General features: G+C 35.3%; 1 protein-coding gene across 5 annotated transcripts in view; it reads left to right on the forward strand.

Annotated features, from left to right (window-relative positions):
* The window catches only part of LOC136032922 (rapamycin-insensitive companion of mTOR-like), a 167,492-nt gene that overhangs the window by 117,129 nt on the left and 30,747 nt on the right, over positions 1–19,616 (forward strand). For 4 of the 5 annotated variants that reach the window (XM_065713389.1, XM_065713386.1, XM_065713388.1 and 1 more), the window contains exon 18: positions 15,641–15,930. In XM_065713389.1, the coding sequence (XP_065569461.1) occupies positions 15,641–15,930 (290 nt within the window). The remainder of the gene's footprint in view (positions 1–15,640; positions 15,931–19,616) is intronic. The other variant, XM_065713387.1, reaches the window with a different exon arrangement.

Consider the following 19,616-nt stretch of genomic DNA (forward strand, 5'->3'; position numbering starts at 1 on the left):
TCTCTAAATTCTAATAGAATATGTCCCACCGGTCTGATTTGTCTGATTGGTCGACACTCAATCAAGTTTCTATAATTGAGAATCACTGTATTGTAACGGGCCATGGAGCCTTGTAGGGGTAGAAAGTTATTGTTGTCCATTTATTTTGATGTTAATAAACTGAACTGAACTGAACTGTATTGTTAGAAAAAGCATAAAACGGTATTAAGGTCCGATCTATTGTGTGAACTTTATCCAAACGGCATGATGTAGTAAATAGAAAACTTCTGAGGAATCTTAAATTTATTATTTATAATCTTAAAACACGTTCGCTTTTTACTTTCTTGAGAAAAAAAGTTTGCTTCTTTAAATTTCGTTATTATCAAGGACTAACAACGACATTATGTATATATATATATATATATATATATATATATATATATATATATATATAGCAAAGTTGTATAGTACTGGCACGATTGTGCTGTTTGTTGATAAAAGGTAAGTTTGTTTGATTTAGTTTTACAAATAGGCAGTGTTAAATTGTATATTTTATTTTCTTATAACAGTAATATGAAGAAGAGGAAAAATATGCTATTTTGTACAAACAACAGTTCATGGGGACAAATCCTTTTATTTGGCAATGAAAACAATATGCCAATCATTGGCTTGATCATGGCCAATCATTGTTGTTTGTTAATTAATGTTATTCTTGAAAATTATTCACTGTTCGATGTAAAAGAGAAAGTCTGGCCAGCTTTTTATAATAAATGGCATAGTGACAAAACCACTGAAGATCCCAATTCTTTGAAAGAAAGCCAAAGATCCTTGTAGTAATCTCTCCTAAATTATAACATTGCGTAATTGATTATAACCGCGTCAAGGCAAGATTTCTGTGTCTTAATGTATTAATCACGTTGTAAGATTTATAGTCAATAAATGTTGATAATTATCAATTTCGAAAATAAATACTCGTTTGAGTGTTTATTTGGATAAATTTCGCCATAATTTTTTTCTTGGCCAATCATTTACTGATTTATTATTATTTTTCTATTAATATCAGTGTGTTCTGGTTCAATTTTTAAGATTAAGACGATTTTACGCAGTAATACATCTGTAGGTTTTTTAGAAGGAGGATTAGAACGGGGTGCCTAAGGAATTGGTAAAGGCACAGTATTTTACTCACGGTAGGGCTGATATGGGGTTTTTGCTAAGGTTGGGCTAGTAGTGGATGTTGTATAGTCGATTAAGAATAAGGTTTTACAGAATTCATTTTTTATGTATTATTAATGCACATTTCCACGGTGGAATATATACCTTATGACGGAAGGGTGAAATCCGGAAGATTTTGTGGTTTGGCAATATATTATAGTATATCTTGTTTTAATCAATTATCTTTGGCTACCGAAAATTTAAAAATTTATTTTGCAAGCATAAATTAAATTTATGTAAATGGTTATCATGTCACCAAGTGGAGAAAAGGTGGGAGTAATAAAAAAATTTTATTAAAAAAGGAAAAAAAAAGATATGGATTAAAAGTTGATTGGGTTATGGCTTAGACGCAAAAATGAAACAAAACTGAAACTTTTAGGAAAATAAAGAATGTTTGTCGTAGCTAATTGCAGTCTAGGCTCTAATACTTTATGTGCAACAAATATCAGTCTTGGTGTATTGAGGTTTCGCATTGATATATTTCTGTTGACTTATAAGGTGTCAAGTAGAAATAAAGGAAATTAAAAATGAAGACGCAAAAACTACAGAAAGCAAAGACAAATGGGTTTTTATTTTGTTTTGCGTAATTTTTAAGTACGTCAATAACTAAAATGTATTTTAAGTACCAAAGATAGCAAAATTGAATCTTATTGTTGAAATGGATTAAGTTGAAACTTTCATCATTTACACAAGTGAAAAACGAATTAGATAAAACTTGTAAATATTGTCTGTATCAATTATTTATTTGTATTAATTACATACAACCTTAGGAATGAATGCGCCGCCTCGCGGCGCTACTCTCTCTGAAACTGAAGGGCTCAATATAAAGATTTTCAATTTAATTAGTGGGTTAAGCCGAATCTTTGACAACCAAATCTTAAAAAAGTAAGAATAACAGGGGTACAGTTTTTAATTAAACAGGTCTATCTGTAGTTTGTGGTAGTTATGGGTGAAAAAAAAAATAATAGAAGCGTGGGTGAAAAATCAGTTAAAAACATATGGCAGCAAAGAGTCTAGGAAGTTTTAGTTTACCTTTTTGAAGTTTTTGTTGCCGTTGTGAACCAACATATTGTTAATGCATGCCAACAAGCTGGTAACACTTTTTATTGCCTGTGACAGAAAACAACATTTAACTTAGAGTTGATACAGTTGTTAGCCTAATAAAACAGATTTTCAGAATAGTCACTAGCTACACTCTCCTCCTTTCCCCCCTAAAAAAATATATAGCAATAAATTGGGCAGGCTAGCGATTTGGAGTTGGGGGCTCACATGCTTTGAAAAAGACAAAAAGTAAAATTGAGTATACTCATCAGCAAGCTTCGTATATAAAAAAAAGTACCAGCATCAGGTTTTTCCATTACTTCTTTTTTAATTAAGATCTATTTTGTACGTGTATAAAAATTGATGTTTATGTGCTTTCTTTGCTACTTGCTTCATCCCGTATTCCCCAAGACATCTAATCAAATTTAGAGAAGTATTTGCGTAACCCCTGCATACCCTGGGGCAAAGGTTGTAAATGATGCAGTTCGCCAATAGTTTACGCTTATATTTTGTAATTGAAAAGGGGACGCCTGCCTGATGTTTTGTGTGCGATTAGCTAAAATATTTCATTGACCTTTCTCTAAGTCAAAAAGATCTAACATCTCAAGGGAATTGTAGGGAGCTCTTCAATGGGCCAAGTACTTGTTCTCCCTGATCATCTTGAACCCCTCTCCGTCAAGACCTTGGGCCAAGCCTTACCTAATGCACAAAAAATGATACAGGACACTTTGCCCTTATTAAAATCAAAATTGATTCGAGGACAACCTGCCTCTCTCCAATGCCCTTTTCTGCTACCCACCTCCCTCACCTGTAACCCTTGTGATATTGTAAAGATATTTTGAGATAGCCCTAGTCACTTTTTTCAGTATGGCTGTCCGTTTAGCTAGGAACTCTCTGGAGGCAAGAGTTTCCCGAGTCTATACTCGGAAAATGAACTGCATACTTTAGTAAATTTACAGACGCTTTGTGGACTGGAGTTTTCAAATGATAGCATATGCAATCTCCAAAATTGTTTGAAGGATCGAATTAAAACTTTCAGGGAAGGTTAGGGGGGTTAATCGGATCCTAAGCTTATATTTTGGATGTCGGAGCAAAAGGGATGTGTGCCGCGGGTAGGTAGCACTATGACTGTTTGTGGTAATTTCTGCGTGTTTTAAGTTTAACTGTTTCGCTTATTTTTTTATTATTCCGTTGATCTTGGGATTCAGTTTTGTATATATATATATATATATATATATATATATATATATATATATATATATATATATATATATATATATATATATATATATATATATATATATATATATATATATATATATGTATATGGACAATTATATGCTGCATGTTCAAGAGTCAGTAAACCTGATAATCTATTTATATGCACAGACAATGGGACAGCGAAGAATGTTGTATATTCGCATGTTTTACGTAGTTAAAAATATATATATATATATATATATTATATATATATATATATATATATATATATATATATATATATATATATATATATATATATATATATATATATATATATATATATATATATATATATATATATATATATATATATATATATATATATATATATATATCTATTCACAGGTGGGACACAGGGACACAACTAGCGCGGGGGGGCTTGTGGGGGGGGGGCGCGAAGCGCCTCACCAACTAGGTGGTGGGGTGCACACCTAGTAGCACCCCAACAGCTAGTGTATATATATATATACTAGCTGTTGGGGTGGCGCTTCGCGCCACCCCAACACCTAGTTGGTGGGGGCGCTTCGCGCCCCCCCCCCCCCAAGCCCCCCCGCGCGCGTAAGTCGTTACGCACCATATTAGTTACGCGCCATTGTAGTTGTGTCCCTATGTCCCACCTGTGATATATATATATATATATATATATATATATATATATATATATATATATATATATATATATATATATATATATATATATATATATATATGTTTTTAACTACGTAAAACTTGCGAATATACATCATTCTTTGCTGTCCCATCGTCTGTGCATATAAATAGATTGTCAGGTTTACCGACTCTTGAACATGCAACGCATAATGGTCCATGGGAAAACAATCCGTATTCAGATCTATACCTCATGATTCTATTGATTGCCCTTGAGCTTTGTTGATGGTGATTGCTAATCGACCATTTCCTTTTTTGCCGTCGTCATTTATATATCCCCCTGTGCCCTCCGGCGTCTCCGTTGTAGTTGTGTCCCTGTGTCCGGGTCGTCATTTATATTCCCTGTGTCCCCGTCGTCATTTGTGTCCCGGTGTCCCAGTCTGTGATTTCTATTTGAGTGTCCCGGGCGTCATTTATATTCGTCAGGATATTGTAGGGCATCGTAGCATCGATGAGTTTAGGCAATTCTTGTCAACTGATTGTTTCGCCTATAAAGAATATTATCTCGAGGTAAGAACTGATCACCGACCACAACGATTGCCACTTTGTTGATAGTTGCGTATCAGGAGGCATCAATTCGATTGCTGTTTATAAGCAGAAGCACTAAATTATTATTTTTGTGGAAAAGATGATATATATAAATATATATATCTATTTTTTCTTTTTAGTTTTTACCTTTTTTAGTTTTTTTCTTCTTTTGTATTAATGCTAAAGCCAAGGTTCAAACCTGGAGCCTCTCGGACCTAGAACCTGAAACATAACGCTTTACCAACTCAGCTACTTCGGCGTGAATACATTCGTTTTGAGCAGCTTCCTCGGGTGTTGCCATTGTTGTCCTGGTCGTCATTTCTGTGTCCCGGTCGTCATTTGTGTCCCGGTATCCCAGTCTGTAATTTCTCCTTGAGTGTCCCGGTCGTTATTTATATTCCCTCTGTCCCGGTCGTCATTTGTGTCCCGGTCTGTAATTTCTCTTTGAGTGTTTTTTCTTTTTAGTATTTTTTAGTTTTTTACATTTTTTCTTTTTTCAGTTTTCTTTTTCTTCTTTATTTTTCAGCTTCACTATGAAATACATATCGCCGAACCTTTTTTTTTTTAACTAAAATCTGGTAGGCATTGATGACCTTATCCAAGTCAAGATCCCAAACCCAATCATCATCGCTATCATTTTCAGTTTTGATATGTTTTGACTCTCGCTGTCCAGGTGGATCTTCATCTAACTGCGCAGTTTTACGTTCTTTAGCCTCAAGCCTATTTCCTTGCTGTTCTTTTGATTCCTCGGCACGCTTTCTTTTCTGACTTTCTCTATCAGCAGCAAGTTTTTTTGCATAGACTCTTTGAGCATCTTCATCGGCTTTTGCCATTGTAAGTTCATCAGTCATTTTAAACTTAAACATTAATAGATTTCTACGTGAACATATATGTCTTAAATATCTTTAATGACGTCACCGTCATAGCAAAAATGACGACAACTAACTTCATGACGCCAGTCGACACAGAAACATGACGTCACCTGATCCACAGACAGACAGACAACATATTTTTATATATATATACTAGCTGTTGGGGTGGCGCGAAGCGCCACCCCAACACCTAGTTGGTGGGGGCGCTTCGCGCCCCCCCCCAAGTTCCCCCGCGCGCGTAAGTCGTTACGCGCCATATTAGTTACGCGCCATTGTCCGGCCATAAGTCCGACCAGGACTTATGTCCTGGTCGTCATTATATATATTTATTCATATTTTTTTAGTTTTCTTTTTCTCTTTTATTTTTCAGTTTTTTCCTTTTTTTTAGTTTTTTTCTTTTTTAGTTTTTAGTTTTTTACCTTTTTTTAGTTTTTTTTTTAGTTTTTTTAGTTTTTTAGCTTTTTTATTTTTTTATTAGTTTTTATTTTTTTTGTAGTTTTTGCCTTTTTTTATTTTTTTCAGTTTTTTTTAGTTATTAGATTTTTACCTTTTTTTAGTTTTTTTTAGTTTTTCAGCTTTTTTAGTTTTTTTTTCTTTTTAGTTTTTTTTGTAGTTTTTACCTTTTTTAGTTTTTTTCTTCTTTTGTATTAGTGTGAAATAATTCAGACGTCACATGCGGACAAACATGACGTCACCTGATCCACAGATCCACACACAGACAACTTATTTTTATATATATAGATATATATTTAACTACGTAAAACTTGCGAATATACAACATTCTTCGCTGTCCTATTGTCTGTCCATATAAATAGATTGTCAGGTTTACCAACTCTTGAACATGCAACATAATAATTGTCCATGGGAAAACAATTCGTATTCATATCTATACCGCATTTTTCTAACGATTGCCCTTGAGCTTTGTTGATGGTGATTGCTAATCGAACATTCCCTGTGTCCCCGTCGTCATCTATATATCCCCCTGTGCCCCCGGCGTCCCCGTTGGAGTTGTATCCCTGTGTCCAGGTCGTCATTTATATTCCCTGTGTCCCGGTCGTCATTTGTGTCCCGGTATCCCAGTCTGTAATTTCTCTTAGAGTGTCCTGGTCGTCATTTATATAGATATAGAGATACAGTTTCATTTCAGTTTTTTTTCTTTTATAGTTTTTTCTTTTCTTATTTTTTTCTTTTTTAGTTTTTCTTTTTTAAGTTTCTTCTTTTTATTGATAATAAACCTCAAAATTTTGGGTATCTGTTTTAAGGTTTCCGAATTACCTTAATCTTTTGTCAAAATATATTGAAACATTTGTGGAATTCCCAGTTTTTTTTAGTTTTTTCTTTTTTTTAGCTGTTTAGGTTTTTTTTAGTTTTTTTTTTCTTTTTAGTTTTTTACCTTTTTATTTTTTTTACATTTTTCCTTTTTAAGTTTTTTTCTTTTTTTAATTTTTTATTTAGTTTTTTTTTTAGTTTTTTTTTAGTTTTTATTTTTTTTAGTTTTTTACCTTTTTTTAGTTTTTTTAGTTTTTTTAGTTTTTTAGCTTTTTTACTTTTTTTATTAGTTTTTAGTTTTTTTTTGTAGTTTTTGCCTTTTTTTAGTTTTTTCAGTTTTTTTTTTAGTTTTTTATTGGTTTTTACCTTTATTTTAGCTTATTTTTCAGTTTTTTCCTTTTTTTTAGTTTTTTTAGTTTTTAGTTTTTAGTTTTTTTAGTTTTTTACCTTTTTTTAGTTTTTTTAGTTTTTTTAGTTTTTTTAGTTTTTTAGCTTTTTTATTTTTTTATTAGTTTTTAGTTTTTTTTGTAGTTTTTTCCTTTTTTTTAGTTTTTTTAGTTTTTTCCTTTTTTTTAGTTTTTTTTTATTTTTTATTTTTTTTTAGTTTTTTACCTTTTTTTAGTTTTTTTAGTTTTTTTTAGTTTTTTAGATTTTTTACTTTTTTTATTAGTTTTTAGTTTTTTTTATAACTTACAGCCCTTTCCCTCAGGGCTGGGGGTGATTCAAACCTGTAACCATTATTTCTATGTATTGGTTTTGATATTTATAGGTTGCGCTTAACTTCTTTGGATCGGTCCTAATTTTTAGAGGACGACCGTGGTCTCTAGAGTTTGGTCATTATTTTTACGATTTGGTCTGGATTTTTATGCACTGGTCATGATTTTTAAGGATTGTTCTAGATTTCTACATGTTGATCTCTTGATTTCTACGGCTTGGTCTTGATGTCTATGGTTTGTTCTGGATTTCTAGGGTTAACCCTGATTTTTTTTTTTTTTTTTTGATTCGTGTGGATTTGTGTGCATTGCTCATGATCCCTATGATTTCGTCTGGCTTTCTGTATACTGGTTATGATTTTATGGGATTGTTCTGGATTTTTATGGCCCTTGGTATTGACCAAGTGACATATAGCGATCGCAAATTCTGTCGGTCTGTTTGTCTCTCTGTCGGTCCCGGTTTTGATAGCTTAGGCACTTCCAGATAAGCTAGGACGATGAAATCTGGCAGGCGTATCAGGGACCAAACCAGATTAAATTAGAAATAGTCGTTCCCCGATTCGACCATCTGGGGGGAAGTGGGGGACGGTTAATTCAGAAAAATTAGAAAAAATGAGGTATTTTTAACTTACGAAAGGGTGATCGGATCTTCATAAAATTTGACACTTAAAAGGATATCGGTCTCAGAGCTCTTATTTTAAATCCCGACCGGATCCGGTGACATTTGGGGGAATTGGAGCGGGAAACCTAAAATCTTGGAATACTCTTAGAATGGAGGGATCGGGATGAAACTTGGTGGGAAAAATAATTACGTGTCCTAGATACGTGACTGACATAACCGGATCGGATCTGCTCTCTTTCGGGGAGTTGGGGGGGGGGGGGGGTAATTCGGGAAAATTAGAAAAAATGAGGTATTTGTAACTTACGAACGGGTGATCAGATCTTAATGAAATTTGATATTTAGAAGGATCTTGTGCTCCAGAGCTCGTATTTGAAATACCGACCAGATCCGGTGACATTGGGGGGGGGGAGTTGGAGGGAGAAACTGGAAATCTTGGAAGACGTGAAAATTGAGGTGTCTTTATCTTACCAATGGGTGATCGGATCTTAATAAAAACATGATATATAGAAAGATCTTATGTCTCAGATGCATTTTCAATTCGAATTGGATCCTGGGGCATAGGAGGTTGGAGGGGGGGAACAGAAATCTTGGAAAACGCTTAAGAGTGGAGATATCAGGATGAAACTTGTTTGGAAGAATAGGCACAAGCTCTAGATATGCGATTCACATAATTGGAATGGATATGCTTTTTTTAATTCGAAAAAATTAGAAAAATTGAGGTATTTTTGATTTAAGAACGGGTGACCGGATCTTAATGAAATTTGATATTTAGAAGGAAATCATGTCTCAAAACTCTTATTTTAAATCCTGGCCAGATCTGGTGACATTGGGGGGAGTTGGAGGGGGAAACCGGAAATCTTGGAAAACGCTTAGAGTGGAGAGATCGGGATTAAACTTGGCGGGTAGACTAAGCAAATGTCGTAGATACATGATTGATGTAACCAGACTGGATCCGCTCTCTTTGGGGGAGTTAGGGGGTCCAGTGCTTTGGCTAGTTTGGTGCTTCTAGGGTGCGAGGACGATGAAAATTGGTAGCGTGTCAGGGACCTCCACAAATTGACTTGATAAAGTCGTTTTCCCCGATTTGACCATCTGGGGAGCTGAAGGGAGAACGAAAATTAGAAAAAAAGAGGTATTTTTAACTTGCGAGTGGGTGATCGGATCTTAATGAATTTTAATATTTAGAAGTACCTCGTGTCTCAGAGCTCTGATTATAAATCCCGACCGGTATTAATCCTTTGATTTTCCTTTTAAATCAATCTATTGATTTTTAGAATTTTGCTCATCCCATTAGAAGCTCATTAGAAAGCTCATGCCATATAAGCAGTTGGCTCTTGGCTCTTCCGATCTCAGTCTCAAGTGCCATATGAGCTCTTAGCTCTTGTTAAGGAATTGTTTTGATTCTTGCAGTTTGTTCTTTATTTTAAGAGATCGCCTGGATTTCTGTGTATTGGTCTTGATTTCAAGGATTGTTCTTGATTTTTACATATTGATCTCTTAATTTCGACAGCTTTGTCTTGATTTCTGCAGACTGCTCTATGTTTATATTCATTGGTCTTGATTTATATGTATTGGTCTCTCTTGATTTTTTATTGCTTGGTCTTGATTTTTATGCATTGGTCTCTTGATTAATTCGGTATGGGCATAATTCTTAGAGGTTGACCTTGATTTCCACGGTTTAATCTTGATTTTATGGATTGGAATGCATTGCTATGTACTGGTCATAGCTTTCTGCATATTGATCTCTTGATTTCTTCAGATTGGTCTTAATGTCAATAGTTTGGTCTTGGTTTCTTAGGATTGTTCTGGAATTCTTCATATTGATATCTTGATTTTTGTGAGTTCGTCTGGATATCTATGAGTTGGTTTTAGTTTCTATGGGGTTGTTGTAGATTTCTATATATTAACATCTTGATTTCTTCGGATTGTTCTTGATTTTAGCTCGCTCTCGACTGGGAATTACTCCAGAGATAGGAAACATGCAATCCATAGCTTTATCAGATCATTTCTACTGGAAGGTATTACCCGAAACCAAATAATAGGAATAGTTTGCTGGTCTAGTTGTTCAAAGCGCCGTTCCATTAGGGGAAATCTCTGATCTTATATTCGATCCCTAAAACGAAAAAAAAAATATTCGGATTATAATGGTTCTCTGAGCAAAAATATTGAAAAAAAATAAAAACTTGAAAAAAAAGAAAAACTTGAAAAAAAAGAAGCGCCTTGAGAAAAATGAAATCTTGAAGAAAAAAAAATCCTTAAAATGTCAGGTAACATCCCAGTCTCTATCTGCGAGTCTGCTATTGATTTTCAGGCCATCTAAAGATGCGTCAGAGGTGCATCATCCCAGTTAGAACCGGGGTTTCCCACCTGACTGGCACCTGAAGAAGCAAGTCTTGAAGAAATATTGAAGAAAAATGTCTTATAAATGTCTTGAAGAAAAATGTCTTTGAAATGTCTTGAAACGTCTTAAAACGTCTTGAAGAATATCTTACAAAACATCTTAAAGAAGACACTCGCTGGCAAGCCCTGAAGGTCTTTTCTCTACATCCTTAGGTTTTTAACAATCTAAGAAAAACTATTACGTAACGCCTAGGTTTGTGTCTTGATTACATAAAAAAACTAGTTTTTTAACTGAAAGTAAGGAGCGACATTAAAACTTAAAACGAACAGAAATTACTCCGTATATGAAATGGGTTGTCCTCTCCGCAACCCCTTGCTCTTTACGCTAAAGTTTGACTCTTTGCCACAATTCTGCTTTTTAAAACAATTAAAAACTTTAGCGTAAAGAGCAAGGGATTACGGAGGGGACAACCCATTTCATATACGGAGTAATTTCTGTTCGTTTTAGGTTTTAATGTCGCTCCTTACTTTCAGTTAAAAAAACTAGTTTTTTTATGTAATTCCTAAACGTTTTTGAATTATTGCATGTTTGATTTTGGCTCTCCACACATAAATTATTAAAATGAAATTTGCATATTAATTCCTTTTTTGGCTAAATGGCTTTCTCTTAGTTTTGATCAGTCGATTTTGAGAAATAAGGTGTGGGGAAAGCCTAGTTGCCTTGCAATTTTTCGGTTACATAAAAAGGCAACTATAAATTTTAATTTTTAACGAATGGTTTTATTAGTAAAAAATATACGTAACTTAAGAATTAGCTTACGTTACAAACTTATATATTCTTAAATTTTTATTATGTATATGAGGGGGTTTGTACCCTCGTTAATACCTCGCTCTTTGCACTAAATCGTAACTTTTGTCCCAATTCTTTAAGAATGACCCCTGAATCGGAAAGGCCGTAGAATAAATAGTTGAAATTACTAAAAATACTATCAAACAGTTCGTGGTAACGAACTGTAGTAAGGAGCGACCCATTTCGATACCAAAAGAATCGGATTTTTATGCTGATTTTAAATATATAAGTTTCATCAAATTTAATCTTTGTCATCAAAAGTTACGAGCCTGAGAAAATTTGCCTTATTTTGGAAAATAGGGGGTAACACCCCCTAAAAGTCATAGGAAAATTCCAGAAAAAATTCCAAGGTCCAATCTACAAAAATGTGGAATTTCGTATTTTTTGCCAGAAGACAAATCAGGGGTGCGTGTTTATTTGTTTTTTGTTTTTTTTTTGTTTTGTTTTTCCAGGGGTCACCGTATCGACCAAGTGGTCCTAGAGTGTTGCAAGAGGGCTCATTCTAGTGGAAATGAAAAGTTCTAGTGCCCTTTTTAAGTGACCAAAAAAATTGGAGGGCACCTAGGCCCCCTCCCGCGCTCATTTTTTTCCCAAAGTCAACGGATCAAAATTTTGAGATAGCCATTTTGTTCCGCATAGTCGAAAACCATAATAACTATGTCTTCCGGGATGACTTACCCCCCACAGTCCCTGGGGGAGGGGCTGCAAGTTACAAACTTTGACCAATGTTTACATACAGTAATGGTTACTGGGAAGTGTACCGACGTTATCAGGGGGATTTTTTTGGTTTGGGTGTGGGGTTCAGGGGAGGGGGCTATATGGGAGGATCTTTCCTTGGAGGAGTATTTCATGGGGGAAGAGAAATTCAATGAAAAGGGCGCAGGACTTTCTAGCATTACTATAAAAAAAAACAATGAAAATATAAACATGAAAACGTTTTTTCATTTGAAAGTAAGGAGAAGCATTAAAACTTAAAACGAACAGAGATTATTACGCATATGAAGGGTTCTAAAAATACTTTAGCATAAAGAGCGAGGTATTTAGGAGGAGATAAATACTTCGCTCTTTATGCTAAAAGTTTTTTTTAAATAATTTCAACTATTTATTCTACGGCCTTTCTGATTCAGGGGTCATTCTTAAAGAATTGGGATAAAACGTAACGTAAGTTACATAAGTTATGTACGTTTGTTACGTAAGTTAATTCTTAAGTTACGTTTTTTTTTTTTTTACTAATAAAAACGTTCGTTAAAAATTAAAAGATCTAGTTGCCTTTTTGAGTAACCGAAAAATTGGAGGGCAACTAGACCTCCTTCCCCACCCCTTATTTCTCAAAATCGTCTGATCAAAACTAAGAGAAAGCCATTTAGCCAAAAAAAGAATTAATATGCAAATTTCATTTTAGTAATTTATGTACGGAGAGCCAAAATCAGACATGCATTAATTCAAAAACTTTCAGAAATTAAAAAAAAAAAAAGTTTTTTTTTAATGAAAGTAAGGAGCGACATTAAAACTTAAAACGAACAGAAATTACTCCGTATATGAAAGGGGCTTTTCCTCCTCGACACCCCGCTCCTTGCGCTAAAGTTTGATTCTTTCTCGCAACTCTACTTTTTAAAACAATAAAAAACTTTAGTGTAAGGAGCGGGGTGTCGAGGAGGAAAAGCCCCTTTCATATACGGAGTAATTTCTGTTCGTTTTAAGTTTTAATGTCGCTCCTTACTTTCATTAAAAAAAAACTTGTTTTTTTTATTTAATAGCATAAAGAGCGAGGTATTTATCTACTCCTAAATACCTCGCTCTTTATGCTAAAGTATTTTTAGAACCCTTCATATGCGTAATAATCTCTGTTCGTTTTAAGTTTCAATGTTACTCCTTACTTTCAATTGAAAAAACTTTTCCATGTTTTTTTTTTAGTAATTTTAGAAAATCCTGCGCCTTTTTCATTGAATTTCTGTTCCTCTATGACATATTTCTCCAAGGAAAGATCCTCCCACATAGCTTCCTCCCGTCAACCCCACCCCCAAAACCGAAAAAAATCCCCTGAAAACGCTGTACACTTCCCAGTAACCATTGTTATATGTAAACACTGGCCGAAGTTTGTAACTTGCAGCCCCTCCCCCAGGGACTGTGGGGGAGTAGGTCATTCCCAAAGACACAGTTATTATGGTTTTTGACTATGTGGAACAAAATGGCTATCTCAAAATTTTTATCCGTTGACTTTGAAGAAAAAATGAGCGTGGGAGGGGGCCTAGGTGCCCTCCAATTTTTTTGATCACTTAAAAAAGGCACTAGAACTTTTCATTTCCGTTAGAATGAGCCCTCTTGCGACATTCTAGGGCCACTTGGTCGATACGATGACCCCTGGGAAACAAAAAACAAAAAAAACAACAAATAAACACGCACCCGTGATTTGTCTACTGGCAAAAAATACGAAATTCCACATTTTTGTAGATAGGAGCTTGACACTTCTACAATAGGGTTCTCTGATACGCTGAATATGATGGTTTGATTTTCGTTAAGATTATATGACTTTTAGGGGTTGTTTCCCCCTATTTTTCAAAATAAGGCAAATTTTCTCAGGCTCGTAACTTTTGATGTTACAAAAGACTTTTTGATTTTGAAAGACTAAACTTGATTAAACTTATATATTTAAAATCAGCATTAAAATACGATTCTTTTGATGTAGCTATTGATATCAAAACCCCATTTTTTAGAGTTTTGGTTGCTATTGAGCCGGGTCGCTCCTTACTACAGTTCGTTACCACGAACTGTTTGATTGGTGGGTCCTCATGGTTTTTCCCTGGCCCTCGTAGGCTTTTGAACAATCAAAGAATTTACACATCCTATTATGTAACAAACACCTCTAACTTGAAGAAAACATTCCTAACACCTGCATCTTGAGAGAATCACCGTTAAAGTTATTTGTGATCTCAAACCATTTAAGAAGATAAGAGTATCGGCTATGTGCATCGTTAAATTCTTAGAGTGGGTACTACTCGAGGGCTGGAGGTATGGCCACAAGACCGAATAAACAGACTGAGCAGGGAGATGAAGACAGACGGCTGTAAGATAAAAGAATCTTCTTGCCATTCTTCCTGTGTTGTCACACAGTTGGTGGTAACTAACTGTAAATAAGGAGCGATGAGGCTCAATAATAACCGAAACTCTGGGAAACAGAGTCTTGATACCAATAGATACATCAAAAGAACCTAGTTATGATGCTTATTTTAAATATTTAAGATTCAGCAAATTTTTCATCGAAACATCAAGTAATCTTAATGAGCATCACACCAGCAGATTCAGCGTACCAGAGAACCCTACTCTAGGTGTTTCAAGCTCCTATGTAAAAAAAAATTAGGAATTATACATTTTTTGCCTGAAGAAAGATCACGGATGCGTGTTTAATTGTTTATTTTTATTTTTTGTTTGTTTATTTTCCCAGGATTGATCATATTGAACCAGTGACCGTATAAGATCAGGAGAGGGCATATATGATCGGAAATAAAAGTTCTAGTGCGGTTTTTCAGTGACCAAAAATATTGGAGGGCATCTAGCCCCCCTCCCATGCTCATTATTTCCCCAAAGTCGCCTGATCAAAATTTTGAGATAGCCATTTTTTTCAGCATAGCAAAAATCTAATAACTATGTCTTTGAGGATGACCTGCTCCTTCATTGTCCCCGCGGGAAGGGCTGCTAGCTATAAACTGACCCGTCGGTTACATATACTAGTGGTAATTCGGATGTATACACACGTTTTTTAGATGGAGGGGGGGTTCATGGGAGTATCTTTCCACGAGGAAGTTTTTCGTGCGGGAAAGAATTTTCCATGAAAGGGGAGACTGGACTTCCCCGCATTATTTAAAAAAACATCAGAAATTAAATAAAAAATTTCTGAAAGTAAAGACCAACGCTAAAACTTAAGAGGAACTAAAATTATTACGGAGATGAGGGGGTTGTTCCTAGCTCTTTGCGCACAAGTTTTTTAGAACTTTAAAAGAGCTGATTAATCGCCCGTTCTAATTAAACGACCTTTGTGATACAGGAGTCATTGTTAAATACTTGGAACTAAAAGTGACTTTAGTGTAAATAGTGAGGTATTGAGGAGGGGGTAGCTTCCTCATATTCGTAATGATTTTTTCGTTTTAAGTTTTATGCTGCTCCTTAATTTCATTTGAAAAAAACTTGTTTTTTTATATTTAATTTTTAGCTTATGGAGCTGATTGTTTCACAAGTTTCCTGTTCTCTTTTTGGTGGAGTGTCTTCTAGGAATTCTTCTTTTTTTCAGGGAGAGATATGAACATTTAAGTCGTGTTGGATCCACGTTAAGTCAATTACGATCCAGTCAATATAAGACAAAACAAGTTCTTTTGGAAACTAGTAACTCTATCCTTTTTATGAGTTTATGTCTACCTGCCCGGCCTGAGCTTTTATTTCCATTCGCCGAAGACCTGCAGCAAAAAGATGATGAACCTTCGAAGGCTAATAATGTTGAAGTCCTCAATGAAGAAGGAGTAGAAGAACATAAAACTAATGAGTGTTTCAGCTGTAAATGGAAGATTGTAAATGGTAATTCAGGTAAAGCTCTATTTTGGTTTAGTTTTTTCTTACGGAAGTAAAGAGCGATTTTGAAACTGGAAATGAACGACAACTACCCCCCCCCCTTCTGTCTGCTACTTATTTCCCAAACGCATGCGATCAGAATTTTGAAATAGCCGTTTTGTTCAAAATAATCCAAAGGTCACACACCATGCCTCCGGGTTTGATGACCCCCCTTCCAGCCTCCTGGGCAAAAACTATAAGTTATGCATGTTCCCAATTGTTAAGGTGTAAGGTTATTACTTGAAGGGTAGTCAAATGAACTTTGTGGAGGGTTCATTTAAATTTGAAATATCAAGTTCTAGTGGAATTGCTACCGACTGAGTTGTTACCCACTGCAGTATTCTAAAAGTTTCTTATTCCTAGCGAGCTATTCCACCGGGCCCCTAGCAACCTTTTCCGCCGGAGGGCCTAGCAACCAATTTAACCGGAACCCTAGCATCCAATTCCCACGGGAGAGGGGGGCAAGTAATCGTTTCCAGGGGGAGGGCCCTAGCAGTCAATCCCAATGGGAGCCCTAGGAACCAATTCTAACGGGGCCCTATCGGTCAATTCCAGTGGGGCCATAGCAACTAATGCCAATCCAAAGGGGTCCTAGCATCAAATTCCATCGGGGACCCGATCGTCCAATCTCACCGGACCCTTAACCTAACCACCGGAGCCATAGCATCAAGTATCACTGGAAGTACTAGCATCCAATTCGAACAGGGGCCCGAGTGAGTAATTCCACCAGGGGTCCTTGAATTCAATTCAGGGTGAACCTAGCATCCAATTCCACCGGGGACCTAGCACTCACTCAATTTCGCCGTCAAAGACGTTTCTAGACATTTTAAGACGTTTTTAAGACATTTTTTTTTTAAGACGTTTTTCAAGGCGTTTTTTCAGACATTTTTCTTCGAGACATTTTTCAAGACATTTTAAGATGTTTTTAAAAACAATTTTTTTCAAGACGTTTTTCTTCAAGATTTCTTTGACTCTTACATAATAGGGAATGTTTAACCTGTGTTATACCGTTTTCAAGCAGTTGCAAATCACGATCTAAGGACTGTATTGCGAATTCATATAGGGTCTTGTAGGATTTATCAAAGGATAAATTATAGCGTAGAATTCCATTTACTTTACATACAAGAGATGAAAGTCCAAACATTTCAAATTGATGTGGAGAATCTGTCCATTATTATTTGCCACTAGCACGTTTTACAAAAGCCAAAGCGAGTTTTGAAGGAATTTTGCCATTGATAAATGACGAATCGATGTAGGTACCCAAAGCAATATGTCGTAGATTTTTGATTGTATGCGGAACGAGCAGTTTGATATTATTTCCACTAGCTCTTAATTTTTCAACTGCCAAAGCATCAGAACTCATAACCTGTTGTTTTCGTACATGAAATATTGCTGAGGTGTGTTACATTAGGTGCAGGGGCAACTACATTTCGCAAAATAAAGTTAGACGGAGCAAGTCGTAGCTTTATGTCAATCTTAACATAGGAAAACATCCATTGAGGTATATTAAATATTTCATGATTTATTTTCCCAACCAAGTGTATGTTGTTAGTTGTCGCATCTCTAAGTATATTACTAGTGTCAGTATCCGTTTTATATTCATATCCAACAGCTAAACCTTTCAGTTTCTTATAGGACGTTGGAGTCATCAACGTTAATATTATATAACTTGCATAGTTTGAAAGATTAGTGCTTGGGCTCACCAACGTTCCATTTCTGTAGACGCTTATTTGTCTAAACAAATTGTGTTGTACACAATTTTCATAGGATAAATCCCCCGCTTCACTTGGTTTTTTATTGTTATATTTTTTGATAATCTCATGCAAATCTATAATTGTGGAAGTCAAATCTTTGAATAGTCTTCACTGAAATAAATTTGAAAGTGTGCGTTTTCAGAGAGCGGTTGTTGCGCATATAAAATTTTTCATAGTAACTATGTTTTACACTCACATCAACGTTTTCCGCATTGAAAAGATTTAGTGAAGAATGAAATTCTTTATGGGGTAAATTTGCCATTTCTAGGAAAAGAAATGCTTTTTTGATCTAACGATTTTTACTTTTGGTTTGTTTTTCTTCTTTGTCAAGAGCGAGGTTTTTGCTTCCGACCTAAGTTGAGACTGATGAGTGATGAGGTCTTTCTTGCCCTTTTTAAACCTTTTCCGCATTATTGGGATTTCAATCGCTCGCCGAGGGATCGCGTGCCGGACCTGAGATTTTGTGAAACACTTTCTTTAAAGTTCTTCATGGAGTTTAGAGAACGCAAAATCGCGGCAACCGTTGCAATATATTTCTTAGCAAGGGATATTTTAGAGCGAAACAACTTAGCAAACCAATTTCCGAGGCCGTTACCGGATATTGACGAACGACCCCTGTAATAGTCCATTCCATGACCCAATTGACGTGATCTAAGAGTTGGAACATAGCAGTCAACATCAGGACAAACAAAAGTATTATTTCTGTCAACCATCTTACTGAATGGGTTGAAAATGACATGTAATCCCAGCCAAGCCTTTTGCAATTGCTAAAGGATTGTCCAATTCATTTCTTAATGTTAACTGACAGAGTTCCAATTAAGAAGTGTTTACTGGGGTAAAGAAATATACAATTGTCTGACAAGGAGTTGGATGGATAGTCTGCAAAAATAACAGTTTCCATCCCACTGATGGTAGTACTTTTACCGTAGATTATATTCTGTTGAACATCTCTCAGATTATCGTTGAGGTGAACCATTTCATTCTCGATGGAAGAACGAATTTAAACCCTACCATATTTCATGGAAAAGCTAAAGTGGAATGCATCATTCTTACAAGCAGCGATTTTTTTCTATTGATTCCACGACACAAATCAGTCATACTACCATATTCTTTGTATTTTAGAGTGAGATGCGGGTATATATCACAGTTAAGTGACTTTATTCATCCCTCTTCCTCGCCATACACTGGCCAATCGGTTGGTCTAACTTTTATATCACATAAACGATCCTTTATCAGGATATCGATATTTTTTAAGAATACAATCAACAAGAGCGACTTAATACTTTCCATCACATTTAACCCTGGGGAAATGTTTTGTCCTAAAATTGATTGTTTTATTCAAGTCATCATAGAGGAAGTCAGTGAGACATTGACATGAATGTCAAATAGAAATCATTATGCATTGTGAATGTCTTCAGCGGCAATCCAAGAATCAAAACAAGAGTTGTATCCTAGCCAACTAACTAGCAACTGTCTCTTACCGTTGTGAGTTTGTCTCTTTAGTATCTTTTTAATCCGATACATTCCATTGTTTTTAACTTTTTGTAATTCATACTCTCGAAACCGCCAAGAATCTCGTCATCTTTCATATTACGTAGGTGATACGTTACAGGTTTAGTGTCTAAGACTGTCGACACTTTAAAAAGTTCTGTGGACCACAAGTAATTCTCCTTTTCAAAAATATTACTTGTTCGATTGATTCGAACTGTATTACCAACATTAAATTTCTTCCTTTGCACTTGCCTCCCTTCATTGGAATATTGTTTAAGAAAAATGTCAAGTGTATTCTTACTGTGATGAACGTCAGGAGTAGTTTGATTGGACAGGGATCGGTAAGGGCGTTGATTATATATCAACATGATTTTATCCAAATTTTGAATAAAAGCAGCAGTATTTTTCAATGTACGA

The sequence above is a fragment of the Artemia franciscana genome, chromosome 11, assembly GCF_032884065.1.
Source record: "Artemia franciscana chromosome 11, ASM3288406v1, whole genome shotgun sequence".
NCBI lineage: Eukaryota > Metazoa > Arthropoda > Branchiopoda > Anostraca > Artemiidae > Artemia > Artemia franciscana.